This window comes from Haliaeetus albicilla, chromosome 1 (genome assembly GCF_947461875.1).
Source record: "Haliaeetus albicilla chromosome 1, bHalAlb1.1, whole genome shotgun sequence".
In the NCBI taxonomy this organism is placed as follows: Eukaryota; Metazoa; Chordata; class Aves; order Accipitriformes; family Accipitridae; genus Haliaeetus; species Haliaeetus albicilla.
Window position 1 is genome coordinate 6,812,098 of NC_091483.1, and position 20,989 is coordinate 6,833,086.

Genomic DNA, 20,989 nt, shown 5'->3' on the forward strand with positions numbered 1-20,989 from the left:
CCCGTCCCCAGCCTTCCTCCCCAAGCCCCCCCCCCCGCCCTCTCCCTCCCTCCCTCCGTCCCTCCCCGCTCCCCTCCTTCCCTCCCTTCCCTCCCCCGGCCCCCTCCGCCCCGCCCCGGTCCGTCCCCCCCCCCGCCGCCGCCGCCGCCGCCGCCGCCGGCCAGCCCTTCAGCACCGCCCGCCCCGGACGCGGCTGCCGCCGGCGGGACGAGGAGCCGGGGCCGGACGCACCATGAGCAGCCTCCCCGCCGACCGGGAGGGCGGCCCCGCCGACACCGGCCTGCCCGAGGAGGAGGTAACGGGGGGTGGGGGGGGGAGATAGGTCGGTTTGGGTTTTGTCGTTGTTGGGTTTTTTTTTTTTTTTGCGGGGGGGGGGGGAGTCCGGTATCCCCCTCCCCACCCGCGATCGCCACGCACCCCACGTTTGTGGGGTTTGCGTCTGTCGGTTTGCGCGGTCCCAGGCAGCCGGGGGTGCTGGCGTGGGAGGGGGGCACACACACACGGAACCGTATCCCCCCCACCCCACCCCACGGGGGTCTCCCCGCAAACACCCCTCCGCCTCCCCCGGGGAAGAGCGGCGGGCAGAGGGGAGCCCCACGCAAGACACGCAGCTCCCCGTGGGTGGGTGTGGGGGTGTGTTGGGGGGGGGGCAAATCAGCCTCACCCCCAGCCCTCCCCGGGGCCGGTGCTGGGTGCTGCTGAGGGTGGGGTGGGGGGGGTGACGGTGGGTCCCACTCACCCAGTGGGCTTCGCGTCTCTCTTCCAGCGGGTCTCACCGCAAAGACGGACGAAAAAACCCTCTGGTCCCCACGGGGAGACAAACCCCACAGCCCCACCACGGGGACCGGAGCGGGGTTTTCTCCGTCGCAACCGCAAAGTTCCTGGTTTTGCCCGTGACCTTGAGATGGGAATCTGGATTTTGGGAGGGTGAGAGCCGGCAGATGGGATCCTCTCCTCGCCTTTCCCCCACCGGGGGCGGCTTCGGCACATCCCCGCCGGCTTTTGGGTGGTGGGGTCCCTGGTTGATAGACAACGCTGGGACGCACCGCAGCTCCGCTCTCCTGCCGTCACCTACCTTGATTTTTCTTTTTTTAGTCCAGAGGTGGTTCCAGCCTGAAACTTCCCAAAGTTTCCCAAAGCGCTCCAATAATGGGGAATTTTCCCGCCAGCGGCCTCGCCGGGCTGCCGGGTCCTTGCGGGTGATGCGGCGATGCGGTTCGGACAGGCATGGCGGTGGGAGACGTCCACGGAAGCCCGTCGCCTTTCCCAACGGCGCGGCACGTGCCGTGCCCTCGTCCCGCTCCCGCTTGGATCCGGGGAGGGGGGGAACGAGGGGCCGACCATCACGTTGCCGGCCCTCGGGGACCCCCTGACCTTGCGACGCAGCTCTGCCCCCGGGGGGGGGACGGCTGCGAGGTGCCAGGGTCCCCCGCCATGTTGGGGACGCGTTAGGAGGGCGATGGCCGCTCGTGCTTGTGTGCCGGGCTCCTCCGGTGCCGGGCAGGTATTTTCCCTGCAGGAGTTTTACCCAGCCCTGGCTGGAAGAGCCGGTGCTGTCGAGTATTTGCTTAAGCGCAGGCGAAGGGGGTTGCCCAGTTACTGCACCCTACCTCCCCAGGGCTCGCCTCCACCCCCGCAAAAAAAAACAGAGAGAGAAGCAGCACTCATCCTAGGGAAGAGATCAATCAGGGTGCTGCTGGGTGGGACGAGCCCCCCACTTCGGCCCTGCTCCTCTTGCCTCTTCCCCGGGTGCTCCTGGCACCCCGGGGTGGTCTCCCCCTCAGGAGGGACCCCTCGGTGCAGGGGAACTATGGGCCTGGGGGGGGGGGTTCCCCCACAGAGGAGCCTGGCGGCGAGGAGGGGGGGAGCAGAACGATTTGGAAAGGAGGTCACGTCGCTTCGGCCGGGCGAGAACGGCATGTAAAAGGCTCGACGGAGGCCTTATTTGGTAGCGGAGCGGCTCCGGAGAGCCCGGCTCGTGGCCCTCGTCCCCATCCCATGCCAGATCCCTCATCCCCGGGGGAGCGGGGCATGGGGAGGGGACCCCAGGGACAATTTCGTGGGGGGAAGGTGCCCGGCGAGCGGCTAAGGTTTGGCCCGTGGCCCCTGCGTCGCATCCCCCCCGGTGCTCTTGCTTCCTTTCCTCCTTTAAGCGTGGGGTCCGGAGGATTTGGGAAGAAGCCCCGGGGTGGGACGCGGCCAGGCGTGACCCCTGCCCGTGCCCGCCGCTCCTCCGCTCTGTTGCAATCTCCCATCTGCTGCTCCCTTGGCTTCTCGCTGGCTTTTCCTCCGCCGCTTCCTCGTTCCAGCCCCGGCAGCTCCGGACTTGCTTTTCCCCGAGGGCTGCTCCTTCTCCTCCCGTCCTCTGCCGGACGTTTGGCTGCCGGTCCGGAGAAATGGCTACGGGTGGGTGGTGGGACCGGAGGCTGAGCCCGCTCCTCCCGCATCCCCGGGGCGCGGGAGCCAGCATCCCTTGGCCTCAGCCTTGTTTACGTCGGGGAGTTTTGCGGGTTGATGGCGTACGTACGCACGGCTCGGGAATCTGAACCCGGCCGAAGAGGACGCTCCATTAGCGAAGAGAGTATTTACGCAAGGACAAATCCCTGCGGGGCTGGAATGCACCCTGCTGCAGGGGAGGCAGCACCCCGCTTTGCCGGGGAAGGAGGTGGGGAAGGGGGGGAAAGCTCCGCTTGCCGTGTTTTACGGCTCGATCGCAGCCCCGTGCCATCGCCTTCCTGCTCCCACCGGGATCCGGCTGCCCGGCGGTGCCTCCCCGGCAGCGGCAGGCAGTCAAGCGGCTAATCGGCTGGTAGAGAATTAAAGCGAGCCCCTGCTGAAAGGTGGTGGACGGGGAGCTGGGGTTGAAGGAGGCAATTAAATGCCTCGTGAATGAATCACCCGGACGCCTTCCGCCTCTCCCCTCCGGCCCCCGGCCTGTTAACGTTTACCCGGGGTTGGTTTGCGCAGGGGAAGGGGAGCGTGACCGCGCCGGCGGGGCACCCGGCATCCCTCGGGGTGCCACCATCTCATGAGGGTCCAAGGCGGGCAAATGCCTGCTTACCTTTGGGAGACAAACCCGGCTTGTGGCTTCATGGGAGGAAGAGGAGGAGGAGGAAGAAGAGCTGCCGGCGCTCCACCATGGACTTCTCCATGCTGAGGCCGTCCTTGAGCCGTGGTCTGGAGACCCCAGCCACCTCTTGGCCCAGGTCCCCAACAATTCTTGTGTGTCCTCAGCCCTGACCGTCCCAGCAACCCCCCCCAGACCCTCTCCAGCATTCCCTTAAATTGGCCCCAGACGGGACGTGGTATTTCGGGGACAGCAGAGGAGCGGAGGTGAGAGGGACGGGCCAGAAGTGGGATGGAGATGACTTCCGAGGGAAAGGAGAGTAGCAGAGGCTAGGAGAAGACTTTCTGCAGGGACAATAAAAGCCAGGAGGGGACAAACCAGGACCGAGGTGGCAAAGATGGGATCCAGCGACCCTGGCAAATGTGGGAGCTGTGGGGCGCAGCGGCAGGAGCAGAGGAGGACCCTGGAAAGGGGACATCGCGTGCTCCTCGTGTGATCCCGTAGCTGTCGTCCTCGCTGAAGGAAATCAAGGTGGTGGTCACCTGCGAGGTCCTGCACCCATGGCCAGCAGCTTCTAGGAGCAAACATCAGTACTTCTGACCTGGAAGAAACCTTTGGTTTCACCCCAAATTGCAACAAGAAGGAGAGATGGAGGAACGCTCCACCAAGAAGAAACTGAAAAATGTCTGCGCTGCAGAATTGAAACAAAACACTGCGGGCTGCCCTAAACCGAGGGTGTCTGGGCTGCGGGAATCCCACCGCCATGCTTGAACGCCCTTCGCTAATCCTCGCTTGGGAGCTGTAGGTCTGGCCCCGTCCCACAAGACGCTTGGGAGCACACGTCTCCCCCGATCCACCTCCGAGAAGGGGACATTTTTCCCTATGGAAGAGCATATAGTTGCCTGCCGGCCGGCAATTTCTCTGACAAGGTTCCCCCCCACCCCCCGTCAAGGGCAGGATTTTGCCCTGGGAGCGTTTCTGGTGGAGGATGGAGGCTGAGCCCCTGGGATCTCTCGGCACAGGAAAGCCTGGAGCAGCTCCCTGCGGGCTGAGGCTCCTCTTCCATTTAAGGGCAGGAGTAATATTTCCGCCTAAAAATCTTTCCCTTGGCAAAAGGATATCCGTCCAGCCTGCTGGGAATTATCCCCGAGGACGCTCCCTTTCTCTTGCCAGTCCCACCTCGTTTTAACACAGCCCAAATCCTCCCACCTGCTCGTTACCCAGCCCAGCGAAAGGACGCTGTTTATGTAGGACCTACTCAAACGTCCCTTCGGCTGGGGTACGCCAGCGCCCCGGCACCCTTTTGCGGGGTGCAGATGGGGAGCACCCGTGACCTCGTATGTCCTCCCTCACACCCCCCACCCTCGGCCCCCAAACATCCTTTTGGGGCTGGAAACCAGCTGGGGGATCCTTTGGAGCCCTTCTCCCTCTCCCGCTCGCCGCTGTATAATTTTACGGTTTAAAACTTGGCCGACCCGTGTTTGAACTTTCAAAGAAAACAAGTCATTACCGAAGAGAAGGCTTTCCTTTGCGAGGCCGAATTTCAGAGGGTTTTTCAGGGTCTTTTATCTCTCCCATCTCTCTGCCGCTTGGCTATGGGGCTAAATGATCTGGCAAGCCGGGCTCGTAGGGGTTTGGATTTCAGGGACGCGGCAAATTGGCGGCGGGTTCTCCCCCGGAGCCGTCTCTGACGCCTCTGGTGTTCCACGCAGCTCCCTGGGGAGAGGAGAGGTGGGAAGCCAGCGTGCCGGGGAGGACCGGAGGCTCGAGGGATGATGGAGACGGAGGGGACCGCGCAGGGATGCTCAGCCTCCTCCGGAGGCAAATCCAGCTGGGAAGGTGGATGAGACGATTCCCTGGATAGCAGCCGTGCTCAGGCGGACCTGTCCGAAGAGGAACATGTTTTTTCCCCTAGGAAAGGCTAAATTTGCCTTCTTTACGTTGAATTTCAGGGGTGCTCCTCCGGCTGAATCCCTCCCCAGCCCTTGCCGGGAGATACTTGAGTAGAGTCTCCGGTGCAACACTGAGCGCCTTGGGATGCTCCATCACCTTCTGATCTCGGAAGACAGGCAGAAAGCTGTCGGGGGTCCCCCAAGGTGCCTTGGTGGGTGGCTTCCAGCCCACCGCCGATGGTCCCAGTGGAGGGAACAGGCTACCAGGCTGTGCCTAACTGCAGCCCTGGCTCTTGAAGGGGTGAGGACATGCCTGCGCTGATCCTAGCCTGCCGGGAGCTCTCAGCATCCCTCTGGGCAATGCCCTGAGCATCCTTTCCTGGCCGGAACAGGCCTCGCTTTCCAAGAGGAGTCAAGCGCGGGATGGCCATCGTATTTTCACGGCTGGCTTGTTTTCTGGCAGCCCTCGTGCACCCAGCGATGGGTGCCAGCAGCGATGGGCATCACCAGGGCTGTTGACACAAGGGCCATGAGTACCTTTTGTCATTTAATAGATATAGGTCAGCCAGAGGTTTTGTTACACAAAGCAGGAATGTTTGCTGCTTGCTGCTCCCAGGCTGGGAGATGGGCTAGATAGCTTATCTGCAAGAGAAAGAAGAACTGTCAGCAGAAGAATAGGCCCGGGCTGGCTGTTTCTGGCTGTTTCGCATGTCTCTGTCCCAGGGAATGGAGCGGTCAGGGTGCTTGGCCAAAAAATAAAATAATAAAAAAAAAATAATCAAGGTTTTCCCCTCCTCCAGCTTGGCACTGGGGTGGGTGACCTTAGTCTAGCCCCTCCGGACCAGCTCTCACAAGGCATTTGGATGCCTGAAAAAATAAGCTACAGCCACCAAATCCCCCAGATTACCTCCTGGTAAAATGCTACAGGAGCAGCAGGAATGGGGCTGGCTCACAAGCAAGCCTGGAGCTGAGTGGGACAGCAAGGCAGGGACCCGATCGACACTGGCACCGTCCCTGGGTGCCCCAGCAAGAGGCAGAGCTGGTGGGTGATGGCAGGGGGCGTCAGACCCTCTGAATGGGGACAAGCGAGGTCTGAGCCTAAATACAGCCCCAGGGCCGTGGACAGGGTGCGTGGGTGGGTGGGGTCCAGGTGGGGCCAGTTGGGGCCCTCGTCAGCCCCCGGCCAGCCATCATCAAAGTGTTTGGATGAGATTTTGGGGATGAGGAGAGGGGGACCGGCAGCAGGTCTAGCTTTCGGTCTCTCCTGGCCCACATCGCTCTCCCGGTTACGAGCTGGTTGTAAAGCAAAACCATCCCAGCGGGGGTCTTGCCCAGGTGGGGTTTGCCCGTTCCCGAGGACCCCCACACCCCGCCTCGGGGTCGGTGGAAGCAGGGTTTCTGCAAGCCGCCCTGGCTCTGAGGATGCTGCACCACAGCAAACATTAGATCCACCCAAAAAAGAGCTAAAACCCCTTAAAGGGTGACTTTTATAAATAAGGGACAGGCTGCTAAAAACCAGCTCCCTCCAAAACTGGGCCATTCCTCCAGGAGCAAAAGTTGGGGTTTGCTTCTCCCCGTCCTTAATGAGCTGCTGCAATTAAACGGAGACAATAGGCATTGTCTGCAGAGTAAGGGCTCTGCTGGGGATGCCAGGAGAGATCCTGTTTGCTGGACTGGGGTAGGAAGGCACTGGGATGCTGGCAGCCTTTTTGACCTGGAGAGCCCTTGCTGCGGTGAGGACAGGTCTCAGTTACCTTTCCATGATGCTTTAGCTTCTTGCTCTGCCATCACCCGAAGGATGGGGATGCCCCTCCGAAAAATGCCACAACCTCCACGTCTGGTTCAAGGCTTTTGGCTGCCCATGAGGTTCAACTCGGGCTGGCATCGTCCCTCTGGTGTGCCACCACCTAAGGCTGCGGGAGGTGTGGGGTATCCCCAAGTTAGGGATGAGGGAAGGTCCCCAGGAACCTCCTTCTTCTTTTTTAGGTGAGGACGCTCTTTGTCAGCGGGTTGCCTTTGGATATCAAGCCCCGGGAACTTTACCTGCTCTTCAGGCCCTTTAAGGTACCAGATTGCGGAGGGGAGAGGGGGCTGGAAGCGTGGGGCTGGCCCCCTGCCCCATCCCTGTGGCCCCTCCAACCTTGGTGGGATCTGGGAGCTCACGGGTTTCCCCCAAAAAAAGTCTAAATCGGTCATTTTATTCACAGAAACAAGTTTCTGAGCCTTTTTCCCCCCAGTAAACCATAGGAAAATGGCATCCGGCACTTTGCACTGGGGTTTTAATTGCACGTTGACTTGCACCCCATTTAGCAGCAGCAGAACGTTGGCTGCAAACCTCTCCAGCCTCTTCGCCCTGCCAGACCCACAGCTCAGACACCGGCTCTTGTCAAACACAAATGATAATATTATAGGGCATCCAGCATCCCTACAAAAATCCAGCAGCGGCCAGTCCCTGCACCGGTGCTGAGCCTTGGCGAGCTCCCCTCCGGCCCCGTGCCCACCTGATGCCCCCCAGCTGTAGGGCTGCCGGGTGATGGATGCCACAGGTTTCCCTCTCCCAGGGGCAGCTGAATCGCGGGGATCTCCACCAAACACCCTTTTTTTATTCTTTTCTTGCAGGGGTACGAAGGATCTCTCATCAAACTCACCTCCAAACAGGTAGGAGCTGCTCAAAACGGGACAAGCATCCCATACCAAGCTCCCACCCTCCCCCGGGGTGGGGGGGTCCCCCCTCTGCTCCCCGCCAGCCTGATTGATGGTGCCTCCTCTCCTTCCTCCGCAGCCCGTGGGCTTTGTCAGCTTCGACAGTCGCTCCGAGGCGGAGGCGGCGAAGAACGCATTGAACGTGAGTGCGCCTGACCGCTCCATTTTTTGTTGGGTTCCCCCCCCCCCCCCCCCATTTCCCCATCCCCGGATACTCTCCGAATTCCTCCATCCCACGGACGGGCATCTCCCGCACCGGCTGGCCCCACCGCATCCCCATCCCTCCAGCTGATCCCCATCGGCTGCTTCTCATCCGCATCCTCTCTCCCAGGGGGGTGCATCCCTCTCGCCTTTCCCAGGGCCATCCGGGGGGGGCCTGAACTCTAAGGATTAGAGCCTTAGATATGAGTCAGCGAGAGATGCCCTTCCCAGCCTCTCCTGTTTCTTCACTGGGAAAAATCCCAGCTAAAGCTGTAAAAGAAAAAGCAGATTTTTCTTTCCTTTAGCAGCTCCCTCCTACCTCTGCGGAGTTAACCTCCTGAAAACAGTCATGGGGAGAACCGCGTGGAGCCGGTTCTCCAATTCCGCCCCGGGTTTTGGTTTGGGTTTTTTTTCCTCCCTTGTCTTCATTTTCAACGTAAAACTTTTTTTTTGGCTCCGCTAATCCCTCTGGATAAGAGCTGGGCCGCGCGGGATGCCGACTGCCAAATATGGTGCCGATGCTAAAGATGCCGGAGGAATGCGAGCTGCCTCGGGGCCCGGCAAATTAGCTCATTTCAAGGCTGGAAGTTGAAAAAAAAAAAATAATTGGGAGTTATTTTTGCCGCGGGGCCGGCACGCGGCGGTGCTTGCCCACCCGCCGTGCCTCCTTCCCTCCCGCAGGGCATCCGCTTCGACCCCGAGATCCCCCAGACGCTGCGGCTGGAGTTCGCCAAGGCGAACACCAAGATGGCCAAAAGCAAGCTGGTGGGCACCCCCAACCCCAGCACGCCTCTCCCCACCGCCGTACCTCAGTTCATCGCCCGGGAGCCCTGTAAGTACCAGCCCTGGCTCTCCCGAGGGAGCCCCGCGTGGTCCCCCCGACCTGCCGCCGCGGCAGTGGCAGCGGGTTTTGGGGTGGCAGGTGCCAGGGGTTGCCCCCATCCTCGTTTCGCCTCGGGAAAACACCTTATTCAGGCAATTCGGTGCCGCGCAGAAATCGCGGGTGGACGTAGCGATGCTGGCTCCCCGGTGTGGGGTACTGGAGGGAGCAGGGTGCCGCGGCGGGGGGTGGCGATGGGGAACGCCAGGTCCAAGTGGAAGCAGCAGCACCCGCTTGCTGCAAGCGCGGTGGCACGTGCCGGCTGGTGGCCGGGGGTCCCCAAAAGCGCCTGCTGGCGCTGGAGAGGACCCAGGGGCAGGCGACAGCCGGCTCGGCACGGCGGGTGGGAGCGGGATGAACCCGCGGTGCTGCTTCACCGCGCCAGGCAGTTTCCTAGTCGCGGCTGGGGGTCTCGGCGGAGACCTCAGCGGTGTCGTGCCGTGAGCGCGCCGTACCCGTTTCTGCTAAATGGAAGAGTATTTCTCACATGGGCGCCGGTTCGTTGTCTCGCTGCTGCGCACGGGCACGAGCCGCGTGCTCTCCTTCGTGCCTGCCGACACCAGATCCCCTGGGGTAATTAAACCTCTCGGAGACGACGAACCCAGCCTGGCCTCCCCCAGCCACGCACCCAGCCCCATGGCATCGCTCGCCACTAGCCGAGCCCCGCATTCTCCCAGCGGGCGAGTTCGGCGTTGGCTTTGCGGGTCGGCTCTCGCCGGCGGCACCGGCATGCCGCGCTTCTCCGGGGGACGCTCCGCTCCCGCTCCCGCCTGCTTTGCGGGGAGAAGGAAGGACCAGGGGTGCCGAAAACTGGTGCGCGGCGCGGCGTCGCCATTAACTCTCCTTCTTCTTTTCTTGCAGATGAGCTCACAGTGCCTGCACTTTACCCCAGTAGCCCTGAAGTGTGGGGGCCGTACCCTCTGTACCCAGCGGAGTTAGCACCTGCTCTACCTCCTCCTGCTTTCACCTATCCCGCTTCGCTGCACGCCCAGGTAATTCAGACCCATCCACCACCACTGCCGCTCACCCTCCCAGGACCCCCCGTCCCTCCTTTCCCCTCGGTGCTCACCGCACCACTAACCTCTAGCCGGCTAACAGGCGCTCACTCCCCTCCTCTCCCTGAGATTTAGGGATGGCACCCAAACCGAGCTGAGCGCTGGCAGCGGGGCGGCGCGGGCAGCACCGCCTGCCTCTCCCCAAACACCTCTCTCTGCCTTCCTACCTTCGCTCTCGCCCGCGCCAGGGGCAGGCGGGGAGGGAGGGAGGGATGAGGGATGCTCGCCGGGGCTGAACCGTCCCCCCCAAATCGCTCCCGGCACCGAACGACCCGTCCGGCTGCTGGTGCGGCTCAAGACGGGGGCTCCTGAGCCCCCGGCCGCCCCTCGAGCATCGCTGGGATGCGGCTTGCCAGGACGCGGGGTGTGAAGCAAAGCGACTCTGACGGGGAGGAGAGAGCAAGCAAAGCGCAAATGGAGGACCCATCTTTTATTGACGAGGCGCGCTCGTCACAAGCGATTTTCTGCTGGCTGCCACCGCCGGTAGCCCCCGATGACAGCACGTGGCTGTTAAAAATTAACCACCCGCCCCAGGAGAGGAGCGGGGAAAAGAAGAGAAGAAGTGGAAATGGAGGTGGCAAAGGATTTCTTTGCAGTACCAGCCTTTGGGATGTTTGCTGGAGCGGCATCGCAGGGATGCCAAGAAAAGACCCCCGCCATGGTGGGGGGAACGGGCAGCTGCCTCCCCAGCAGACATGCCGGATATCATCCTGGCTTTTTTTGCTCCTCGCCGCCGGCTCCGGCTTGGCGGTGAGCAGGAGGAAACGAGCGTACGGAAACAGATTTGCCGGATAAGCCACATCTGAAAGGCTTTTGGCCCTGGCCCGCCAGGATTGAGCCGGGTTATCCGGAGCCGCTATCACTGGGAGCCGGAGGCAGCTGGGGGCTGGTTGGAGCAGGAGGGCGAGGAAAAGCTCTCGGCGTACAAACCAGCCCCAGCCTTTGGATGAAACTCCGGCTTTTTGGGCCCTGCTGTTTATAGGAAGAGCGGCGGTAAATATTATTGCAGCTACGTACTTGCCTTGTCAAATAACCGCTAACAGGCAGCACCTGCGCTGCTCGGGAGGCTGGGGAAACGGCCGGCGAAGGAAACGGAGGCGTAAGGAGGCTCTGAGGGCCCCCCGGGAAAACCCAAGCTGAGATGTGATGTTAGATGCTGTTAGAAGAAACATTATCCGCCGCGGTTATAGAGCCGGCGCGGCGGGGACGGTGGCGGTGGCACTTTTGCTGTCGCCCCTGGGTGCTGCAGTGAAGCAGGCAGCGTTCCCCTGCTGGGGGCTGCAGCCGGTCCCCGTCCCCCCCGTGCAGCTGCCGGCGTTGCAGGTTTGGTGGGGATCACTGGAGATGGGTGCCACCACCCGAACTGGAGCTGCTCGCTGCAGGGTGGCCTCCTCGGCTGGGTCCTGCAGAGAGCGGCAGGATGGTGGGGCCGACCTGGCGTTACTCGGCAGACCACCGAGCGCCCACGGGCAGGCGGGGAGAGCCGTCGGGTTTTGGCGTCTGACATTTTCCCCGCTCCGTCTCACGTGGGCTTTGCAGGTGTTAAGAGGGGATGAGCGCACGTCGTGCCTGGTTGAGACCATGGTGCTGCCGTCCTGGCTCATTCCTGCTGCAAGCAGTGATGCCGGGGGCCGCGCTCAGCCCCAGCCGGTGTTACTATCCAAACTGGAGCTGGGACGGCTGTACTGTTTTGTTCCGCTTCCCTCCGCCCTCTGCCCAGGGAAGACCAGGAAAGGGGAGCCCAGAGGCAGCCGGCTCTCGCCAGGGTGGGTGGCCACCACCCCCCTCACCCTGTGCCCCTCTTGTCTTTGCAGATGCGCTGGCTCCCTCCTTCCGAGGCTGGTTCTCAGGGCTGGAAGTCCCGTCAGTTCTGCTGAATGCCGGGTGAGTGCCACCTCTCCGCTCCCGTCCTCCTGCACCGGCGTGGTGGGCCGGGGGCCACCTCCGCCCTTACCCTGAGCTCCCCCCGCCACGACTCTTGGGGTCTCCGGCAGCTGAGGGTGGGTGTCCAGACCCTTCCAGCCACTTTCCGGCAGACGCTGTAGGTCCGGGTGCCCTCCGTGCCCTCAGGGATGGGATATCTCTGCCACCGTCGACCCCAACGCTTTCCCAAATTTCCCAGGGCAGGATGGAAAGGCAGGTCTGCGGTTTGCCAGCCCATGCTGCTGCAGCAAGCAGAGACTGCGTGCCTGAGGGGTGTAGCGATGGCGTGGTCCTGCAAACGAAGGCGGCAGCAGCAGGGCCACCCGGCTGAAGGCAACCTCCGCCTCCTGGTGCAAAACAAACACCTCATTAAACCCTAATGAAAACTCTCCTGGCAGCCTGGGGTGGCAGGGCTGCCAAAACAAGAAGCCTTGCGTTACCAAGTGCCCGGCTGCCTGGCAGGAGAGAGGGGGCTGGTTCGACGACACCTGGAACCTCTTCAGATGGAAAAAGCCTCGCAAGATAACGCTCCGCAAATAACTCAGCCTTCCGTGGATAAATAAACAAAAGGGATTCAAATGGAGGAGGGGAAAGAAGCTCGGCTGATGCTGAGCATCGCTTGTCCCGTGACCCCAGCCTGCCTCGACCATCCCAGCTGCCATCCCCCCAACTCTGCCGATGCCTGCTGGGAAGCCTCTTGTGCCACGTCCGCACCCACCTGCGGAAAAACCCCAGCGGATCCAAGGAGGTGGCAAGCCTCCGGCATCGGCTGCCCGTGCTCCTGTGCCATCGCTCTGCCTGTCCGCCTGGCACCTGCAGTCCTGCGCCACAGCCACGAGGCTCGCTCGCCGGGGGAGGGCAGGAGGACCGGCCGTGGCTGCAACCGACCCGAGACTCGGATCTGCAAAGCATTTACCGGCTATTTTAGGCCCAGCAGCTAAAAATAGGGAGTGGTGAAGCTTTGAGAACCAGCGTTTCTTCCAAAATACGGAACGTGCCAATGTTTCCAGCTAAAATGTAAGCAGAGCAGTATTTGGGAAAGGGAGATGAGCGAATCCCTTAGAACAGGTCCACCTGCCTGCAGCAATCCCAGTAGCCACAATGGGTGGCAAGGATGCAGGGTCAAGGACCTCCCGGCTCCCCACCAGGCTCCTCCAGCCCCGAAGGGCTACGGCACAGCCCAGAGAAGGGTTTTGCTGCTGCCCTGGCTCTCCCACTTCCATCCTCCCTGTATTTGCCGCGTGGAGCCCATCAGGACAGGGTTAAGCTGGAAACGGCCCCTTTAGGAAGCGCCGACCCCGTCCACCGCAAAATAACCTCTCCCCACAGCACACCGACCTCAACTCTTGGCTGCCAGCTGTCCCTGCCAGCGTCCCTAACCCTCCGCTGTGTCCTCTCGCAGGTCTCAGGTGTGTGATGGTGGCCTACAGTCAGTCTTGTGGGTATTAATGGAGTCTTCCAAGGCGGCTACTGGGTTGGCGTGCTCTCCGCATAACCACAGTGTGCTGGTAAGGCTGCAGCAGGGCGCCCGGCTGGGCCAGGGGGACGCGGCCCCTTGGGCTTTGCTGCTTTGGGGAGGGGGTAGAGGGGTAAGGAAGGCAACGTGATGTCCCCGAGGAAACGGGCAGCGAGGCGGGCACATCCCTGGGACTGATCCCTGCAGGGTGGCATCGCTGCTCCCGCTACGGCACAGCACGGTGCCTCTAGCACCGAACCACGGCTCTGCCATTCCCGCGTTTATCCTTGTTATCTGGGGCGAGAGTTTCGACAGCCGAGGAATGCCTCTCGGCTTTGAATTACCCCCGGTAATCTCATCTCGCTGCCGTCCTCGCTTCCTGCCTTGGATCAACAGAGACTGAATTCCTCTTAAGTGCAAAATTCAACGCAAACTTAACTCTCAGCTTCCCAGCTGGTGCCTCCTCAAGTTAAAACCCCGGGGGCTACAGTCATCGGGAGGAGCAAACTGGGACCAGTGGGGTCCTTCCCCTCTGCCCAGCCAACTGACCCTGGGGTACTGACAGCCTCGGCTCTCCACGCAGGCATTTCCCACCTTGCCCTTTCCCGGTTAAACAACTGTCCTTGGAGCGTGGTCCCGGCCTGGGCTGCTCTCCCTTCCTCGCCCCGTTTCCAAAACAAGCCTCCCTCTCCCCGAGGCTGTGGCACAGGAGCTTCCCCACAAAGAAAGAGAGATAAACCACAGCCCCTTTTCCACTTTGCCTCAGTCCAAGATTACAGCAGCCTTTTTTTGTCTTTTTTTTTTTTTAAACACCTCTCTCTGTTGTTACAGGCTTGAAAAAAAAAAAACCTCACACAAGTTTGGATTCCTCCAAGACTTTCCCACAGCCTCTATCACACATCTGCTCTCCTAGAAGAAAAACGAAAAGCATACCTAGTAATAATGTTTTCCTCTTCTACACTGTATATTTGTAAGAAAGAGTGTGTTACTTCTGAAAGCATGGTTTGACAGGCATTGCTGTAGCGTTTGAAAAGTCTTTTCAAACAGAACCATAGGAAAGCAGACTACAAAAAAAGCAAAACGAGAGCAAGTATTTTTGTACCAAACCTCCTAAATAGGACAATCTTACACTGGGTCGGACCACAGGTTTTGTGCTTGACTTTCAAATGCGTGTAATTAAGAGCCTCTATCCCCCCCGCCCCGTCAACTGCATGTCAAAGGCATGATGTTCACGTGCGCGCAGATGTCGAGACACACGATTCAGGTTGGTAGGAATTGTGCTCCCTCTGGCAAAGGAATTGTGCTCTGGCTGTGTTGGCAAGACATCTGCGGACACTTACAGTATTACCGTTTTCTTCCCAGTTGTACCAAATGACAACCAGGCAGGACAATCAGAAACTTTCTTATGGTGATTTTTTTTACCTTAGGGCTATGTTAATAGCTTGCTGTGCAAAGCTTCGGCATGGTACAACGGCTCGGATCAGGGATGGGCAGAGACAGCCCGCAAATGTAGCAAGGTGACAATTTGCCTCCTCCTCCTGCCATGACTGCTTGAAGTTGTTATGGGCAACGTAAACTGCTGTATGAGAGAAAAAAAAAACCAAACAACCCTCCGTTCGCCAGCTTACTCGAGGTTGGGTGCGAGTCCCTGAGGGGGCCGAGGGGCTTAGACACGTGCCTACCGTTACAAAGCACTGGGCTGAACTGGGGTTTTAGCGTCAAGGTTATATGCCAGCCTGGCGGCTCACTGTGTAGCATTTCCATGTTTCCATGTGCAAAGACAAGAAGGGAGGCTGCTAACACCCTTAGGGCAGTATCTGTAACCTTTACAGAGATAGTGTACCAGCAAAGAGACCGCTTGATGTACTAGTTTCTCCTTCTCCTTGCTCCAGGAGGAATTTGGAAAAAGAAAGAGCAAAGCAAACCAAAACAAAACCTCCAACAGATTTCAGTTTCTTGCAAAAGGAGGTGCAAAGCTTCTCCTTTCATTGCCTTTCCCCCCACCCCATCCCTGCTGTGGAGCACACCGAGCTCAGCTGCGGCCCAGGCTTTGCTGTAGCCGATTTGCCAGCTGCGCTGAAGGCACAGGGTGCCCGTGGCCTTGTTAAACATCAAAACCTTTTTCTTTCTCCTTCCTCTGATTCTGTGGGTGGGCCAAAATAAGACGGCTGAGATTTCGGCTGCCGGAGCCGAGGCAGGGCGGGGGGTGACACGGTGCGATGGGAAACTGTCCCGTTGGGGTGTTCTGTAAAAAGTGGCATTGATAAAGGCAATGTGAGAAGAAATCAATTCCAAGACAAACCTCTGAGCGGCTCTAAAAGGAACGATACCAGCGTTTCCAAGCGACGGACTGACTCTTTTAGCAAACTATTTCCTGTACTTTGTCTCGTGGAGAGGAGAGAAGCTTCCACATTGTCTACTCCGCTTTTGGAAATATGTTTAAAGGTACTTTTCTATTGTAATTTTTTAAAAATAAAACCAGTGATTATTATAAGTTACACACAGAGCGTCAGTCGTGTGCTGTGTATCTGGTTAGGAACAGGGAGAAGGATCCCAACGTACACCCTTCGGGGCCCTGGGGAACAGCAGCCTCCTTCCTCCCTCGGGGTAGTTGAAGGCAACACTCCTGAGGGACACAGCGATTTTTCAGGGCAGATACCATCCTCCTGCTTGGCTCGCTTGGATCTCTAGGAAAGCTCCAAAATCCAGGCTGGAAGGAGCAGCAGGCTTTAAAGGAATGACTCCAAGTTTACAAAGATGTTATCAGTTAGTTATTAAACCTACTAATCTTGGCACTGAGCACAGGAGCTAAGCTGCGATTTTCCATGAGCTCAGCCACAGCAGAGGCAAACGTAACCTAGAGACGAAGGGCCAGATTATTTTTATTTTTTTTTAACACGCTGAGAATTTTTAAAAACTCGGTTCATAGGCCCAACCTAGAAATTCCTCCTCCTTCCTCCACTCCGCCTCCGCCCCGATAAATGTGACCAGCGTCCCCAGGAGCCTCAGCCAACAGGCCAGACTCTGAAAACAAAGTACAAGGAGCAAGCTCCAGCTTAGCAAACGCAGCCCAGAAAATGGTGTGTAAAGGACATTATTAAAGCAGGCTACAAACTATCAAGGGCGGAAGAAAAAGGCACTGTGGTGTTACTTGAAACCCCCAGCTGGCAGGGATGAGCCGGGGAGTTAAGCCCTTAATGTTGGATGCTAATCCCCCCACAGCCACCGCAAGTCACAGCTTTCTTTCCGAGTTGCATTCAGGGGAGAGGTTTGTTGGCAGTCCCAGCCTAGGAAGGGAAGAGAGCGACAAGCTGCAAGCGCAACACGAACATATTGCTCAGCCCAACTGCTATTCAGAGCGGCGGTAACTGGCCGACACCACTGTCCCAGGCACCGCTTTAGCGAGACACGCAGATGCTTTCGGGAGCGGATTCAACAGCAAACATCCTCCAGCTAAGAAAGCGCATCGCACGCATCCTCCTGGATTTTGCCTGGGCACGGCATCTGCTCTGAGATCTGCCCTGCGAAAGGAAGCGGGGCCTTGCCGAAAATATTTGACCTCTTGAACCGTTTTTTTCTTTTTTTAAGTTTACCCAGTAAGCCAAAATGTTTTCGGCTCCATGCTGATCGGTGTTGCCCGCATCGCTGAGGGGTGGGAGCGGCAAGCCGCTCACCCGGTCCCCGTGTCCCCTTTGCCGTGGTGACCTTTCCCCATGCGGCCGGGGGAACATTCCTTCCCCGTGACCGTCGGGGCATTTACAGGAAGGCCCAAGCTGCTGGCTGACGCCGAGAGATTGCAAAACAGGACCAGGGACTCCCGGGCCGGTGCTGGCATCCGATACCAGGGATAAATCCCGGGGGGGGTACGAACAGGCAGAGCTGGAAAAACCAAAATGAGAAAATTTCACACTCTCATTGTTTCCACTTTCCCAAGTCTTTCTCTCCCCATCCTTCTAACACCAAGGCGAAGCTCGGGGCGGGGGGGGGGGGGGGTGTGTGTGTGATGTGAGCAGCTCCTTCCTATGCATCCCTGCATCCCTGCAGCTCCTTCCTATGCATCCCTGCATCCCTGCTGCCCTGAGGCTGCCTATTGATGGACAGCAGGCTGGAAGTGTCGGCAAAGGCAGGGAACAAGCCGGCAGGGTCCGCGGAGAAAAACACGGCGCTGACTCCCCACATCGGATGGACACAACTGAGCGGCGGAGGAATGGGAACAAGATGGGAGAAGGAGAGCTGTATCTCCCAGAGGATTGTACGGAGGGGCAGGCAGCAGCGACAGGGACTAGGGGATCGTGCTGCGGGAATGGAAACGGGCCAGCCAGGGCAGGGACAGCAAAGGGCAGACAGAGCCGGCGCCGAGGCCAGCCGGCAGCACCCACAGCCCGGACGGGGCAGGGAGGAGGAGCGAGCCCAAGAACCCGCTCCTGCGGGCCTCCTCGGGAGAGGGGGGAAGGAATAACAAGGCCGGGAGAGGAAAGATGAGATAGCACTGGGGTTTGGCCAGGCAGCTTTAGAGGCTGAGACGCAGGCGGGGAGGGAAGCTGGCGGCTAAGAACAAAGAAGTGGCTTTGCGAGGACAGCTGGGGCCAGGCTGAGGGCGCACCGTGGATTTGCTCCCCAATTCTCGAAGCTTGGGAAAATAGAGAGGAGTCAGCCAGCGAGGGTCAGCGCACTGCCTGAATGCTGCCAGGCAAGGCTGCTCTGCGCTCCCTGCCAGGATGAAAAGGCTCCGTGCGCCTGGGAAAGCATGCAGCTAAGGCATCGGCCATCCCACCGCCCCGGGAAGGAGGGGAATAACTACACGCAAGGGATTGCACAGCACACCTAAATGCCTAAAGTATGCCCTGGGGCCGTGCCTGCAGCCCAGAGCCAGGGCAACCGTCCCCAGGCCAGGCAGTGCCTGCACCGAGGAGGCATTTCAACCCAGGGAGATGAGCAGGGTGCTGCAGATGTGTGCCCTGCAACTGCAGGCTGCCCAGAGCACCAGGCTTCAGCTAACATTTAAACACCGTTATCTGCCTCGCTGCCACGCTCAGGCTAGAAACCAAGATGACGGTGGAGCTTAAAAAGCAAAGCTAAGAAATACCATTAGCAGATCCCTGAAATGCTTCTTGTAAAACACGGGGAAGTCAACCATTAGTGGAGTCTGGACTTCATCTCTGCAGTCTCCATAATTAATAACTAGCTCAGGAGGGAATAGAAAATACAACCTAACTGATGGAGGCAGGAGGAAATCACACAAGTACTTCAGGCCTTGGATGTAAGCCCAGAAGCGCAGGTATAGTCAAAAAATTAACTTAATGGAAGGACAACCTCCTGCCTTAACCATCCTTTTCCCCTGCTGTGCTTGCACTCTGCACAACGTCCAACCCACGAGGCCGGTGGAGTGTGACATGTGGGTCCCAACCACAGCAGCACCGATGGGTTTTCAGAGTCACGGCTGTTTTTTTTTCTGGGCTGGTTGGTAACACAGAGGCCACTGCACACACTTGCAAACCAAAGCAGCAGAAAGCAAGCCAGCGAGAAACAAGGAGAACTGCTCTTACAGCAAGCCAGGTGGCAGTGAAGGAACCAGGGCTTGGACTCACAGGAGCACACAGTTAAAAGGGGCTGCAGGAGGTCTCTGACCCAACCTTCCTCTTGCAACAGGACTGTTGCCAATATGAGATCTGGGCAGCCTGTTCTTGTCTGGGCGATGCTTGAAACCTCCATGGATGGAGACACCTCCCCACCAGCTTTTTTTTTCCTAATATCCAAGCCAAACTTCCCACGTTGCCCTATTACGTCAATTGCCATGGCTGCCAAAAAGAGTTTGACCACATCATCTTCCTAATTGCCCTTCACATCGCTCTACCCGTGATTAGATATACCCCCAGCTGCCTCTTCACCACACCCAGCTGTCCCACCTCCCTGCTCCCCTCCCATGCTCTCTGCCCCCAGCCTGGACCAGCCCAGAAGCCCCAACCAGACCTTCCCCACCATCCCTGCATCCCTCTTGAATGGAGACAGGGGGAGGCCCAAACTGGGCATAGTTTCCTGGTGTGACCTTCCCAGTACTGAGCAGAGAGCCAGCAGCTTTCCTTGCTCCGCTGACCCTTGCTGGATTGGCGCAGGCTGCGTTTGCCTCATTCGGGAACAGAGCAGCTACAGCTAGGCAATACCCAGCATGACGGAGAAGCTGCTTTCCTGCTGAGAGCCCTGCTGTGTCCAGACAAGCCCTCTCTTCTGGGGAACTGCAATTCTTCCTTATCTGCTTTACAGGGATGCGCCCAGAGAGCCTGCACGGGACTAACAAGACAGACACGGTTAGGAACGCACCTATGGAGCCAGAACAACAGACCTGAGAAGCAGCGCAGAAGCAGACCCTCTTTCTCCTGGGAGGAGATCGAGCCCCAAGCCACCTGGCTTTCTGCATTACAACAAAACGCTGGCCCAGGGCTCCTGGCTGGTGTGGCGCTGCCTTTTGCAAGCACCCTTAGAGCCAGGCTGGGCAGTGCTGTAGCAACGCCAGCTACCTGAGGCGGCCGGGAATGCTGTTTTCAGGCTGATCCTTCCCTTGCTGACAACTCGGCGTCGGGCCTCGATGATCCAGCTGTATCCCTGACTTTGCCAGCAGTAGAAAGCCAGTACCAGCAAACTGGGGTCCAAGCATTCCTCTCCCTGATGGTTGTTAGCGGTTAGCCTTGCTGGTCTTAACCAGTCAACAGTAAGCACTCAACCCTACTGGACATCCTCCCCCAGATGCAGTAGCTGCCAGAGGCCCCTGAGGCAGTAACACACATAGGAATTTGGGCCTGGTACATTAGCAGCGACCGGAAAGCAAGCAACAAAGCTGGAAATAATGAGATGTCAGTACCATAGTTGCTTCTAGTCATCTGCAAACGCAGCCCCTCCTCATCAGCAGGTACTGGGAGCCCAGCTCTCCCTGGTGGCCCTGCACTGCCTGCCCGTGCTCATCAGAAGTGACAGCCCTCGCTGGCTACATCCACGTGCGGGGTCTTTATACCATTTGTCAGGGCTCCCTTGCCTCTCTCTCCTCTGCTCTCTAAAAGCCTTGAATGATCATGATGAATTATAGATTAGCTCTGGTACACCACCGCCTTATGTCAGATTTCTCATTCAACCATACAAAATCCTGCTGTTTTCCATTCCCTTCCAGAATGATCTTTGTAACAGAGGAAGAGGTGGAATAACTTTTCAGTCAGAGCAACTTTTAGGAGAGAAGCCAGTAGAGCTCCATGATTAGAGGTGTGACACCCCTGGGCTATTCAACTTCAACCTTAAAACAACAACAGTGCTTTTATTTTGGGGGTGAGGAGAGGCAGATGAAATAAAAGGTCTGGTTCACGTATATAGACACAAAGAAGTCCTAATGAGCTCCTTCTGAAGAGCCAGTGCAGCCCCTGATCCGCACGGGCAGGTATGCTGACATTGCTACCAGATCCCCTACGAGGATACCTTTTCAGAAGCAAATCCCAGACCAGCAATGCCCAGCTAAAGAGGACGAGCTATCAGCAACGCGACCTGGCTTTCCTTACCAGCTCCCTCCTCCTCCTCCAGTTTCATCACAGTGGAATCGGTACACCTCCCTTCCAACAGGACAAGCTAGTGTAATATTGAGGGGGAAACAGGACTGAGTGCACGTCTCCGGCTGTTTGCAGACCTCAAAAGAGCTGCGTTCTCTTGGGAACAGCTCTAGCGACTCCTGCAGATACTGTCCTCGCAGCCACAGGCTTACAAGATGCAATTGTGCAAGCGAAAGGATGACAAAGACAGCCAAGATATACCTCGGAGAGCTCCCATCATTGAGAA

The 20,989-nt window shown here is 58.7% G+C and overlaps 1 protein-coding gene across 2 annotated transcripts; it reads left to right on the plus strand.

The window, feature by feature from the left end:
* The first annotated feature begins 145 nt into the window (after positions 1–145).
* On the plus strand, positions 146–15,675 carry RBPMS (RNA binding protein, mRNA processing factor). 2 transcript variants are annotated; one of them, XR_011322347.1, is made up of 9 exons: positions 146–295; positions 6,946–7,023; positions 7,579–7,617; positions 7,742–7,804; positions 8,545–8,695; positions 9,605–9,735; positions 11,613–11,682; positions 13,124–13,229; positions 14,009–15,675. XR_011322347.1 is itself a non-coding variant. In XM_069771942.1 (8 exons), exons 1-7 carry the CDS (start codon positions 233–235, stop codon positions 11,673–11,675), a joined length of 588 nt encoding a protein of 195 aa, XP_069628043.1. In that variant the 5' UTR covers positions 146–232; the 3' UTR covers positions 11,676–11,682; positions 13,124–13,231. The 2 variants fall into 2 exon arrangements, 1 of the variants encoding a protein (XP_069628043.1); XM_069771942.1 differs by lacking the exon at positions 14,009–15,675 and having other exon boundaries at positions 13,124–13,231.
* The last annotated feature ends 5,314 nt before the right edge of the window (positions 15,676–20,989 follow it).

Coding starts and splice junctions, on each gene's coding strand:
- RBPMS (XM_069771942.1), top strand. CDS start 233: ATGAGCAGCCTCCCCGCCGACCGGGAGGGCGGCCCCGCCGACACCGGC. Junction 7,024..7,578: donor TGCTCTTCAGGCCCTTTAAG/GTACCAGATTGC, acceptor CTTTTCTTGCAG/GGGTACGAAGGATCTCTCAT. Junction 9,736..11,612: donor CCGCTTCGCTGCACGCCCAG/GTAATTCAGACC, acceptor TTGTCTTTGCAG/ATGCGCTGGCTCCCTCCTTC.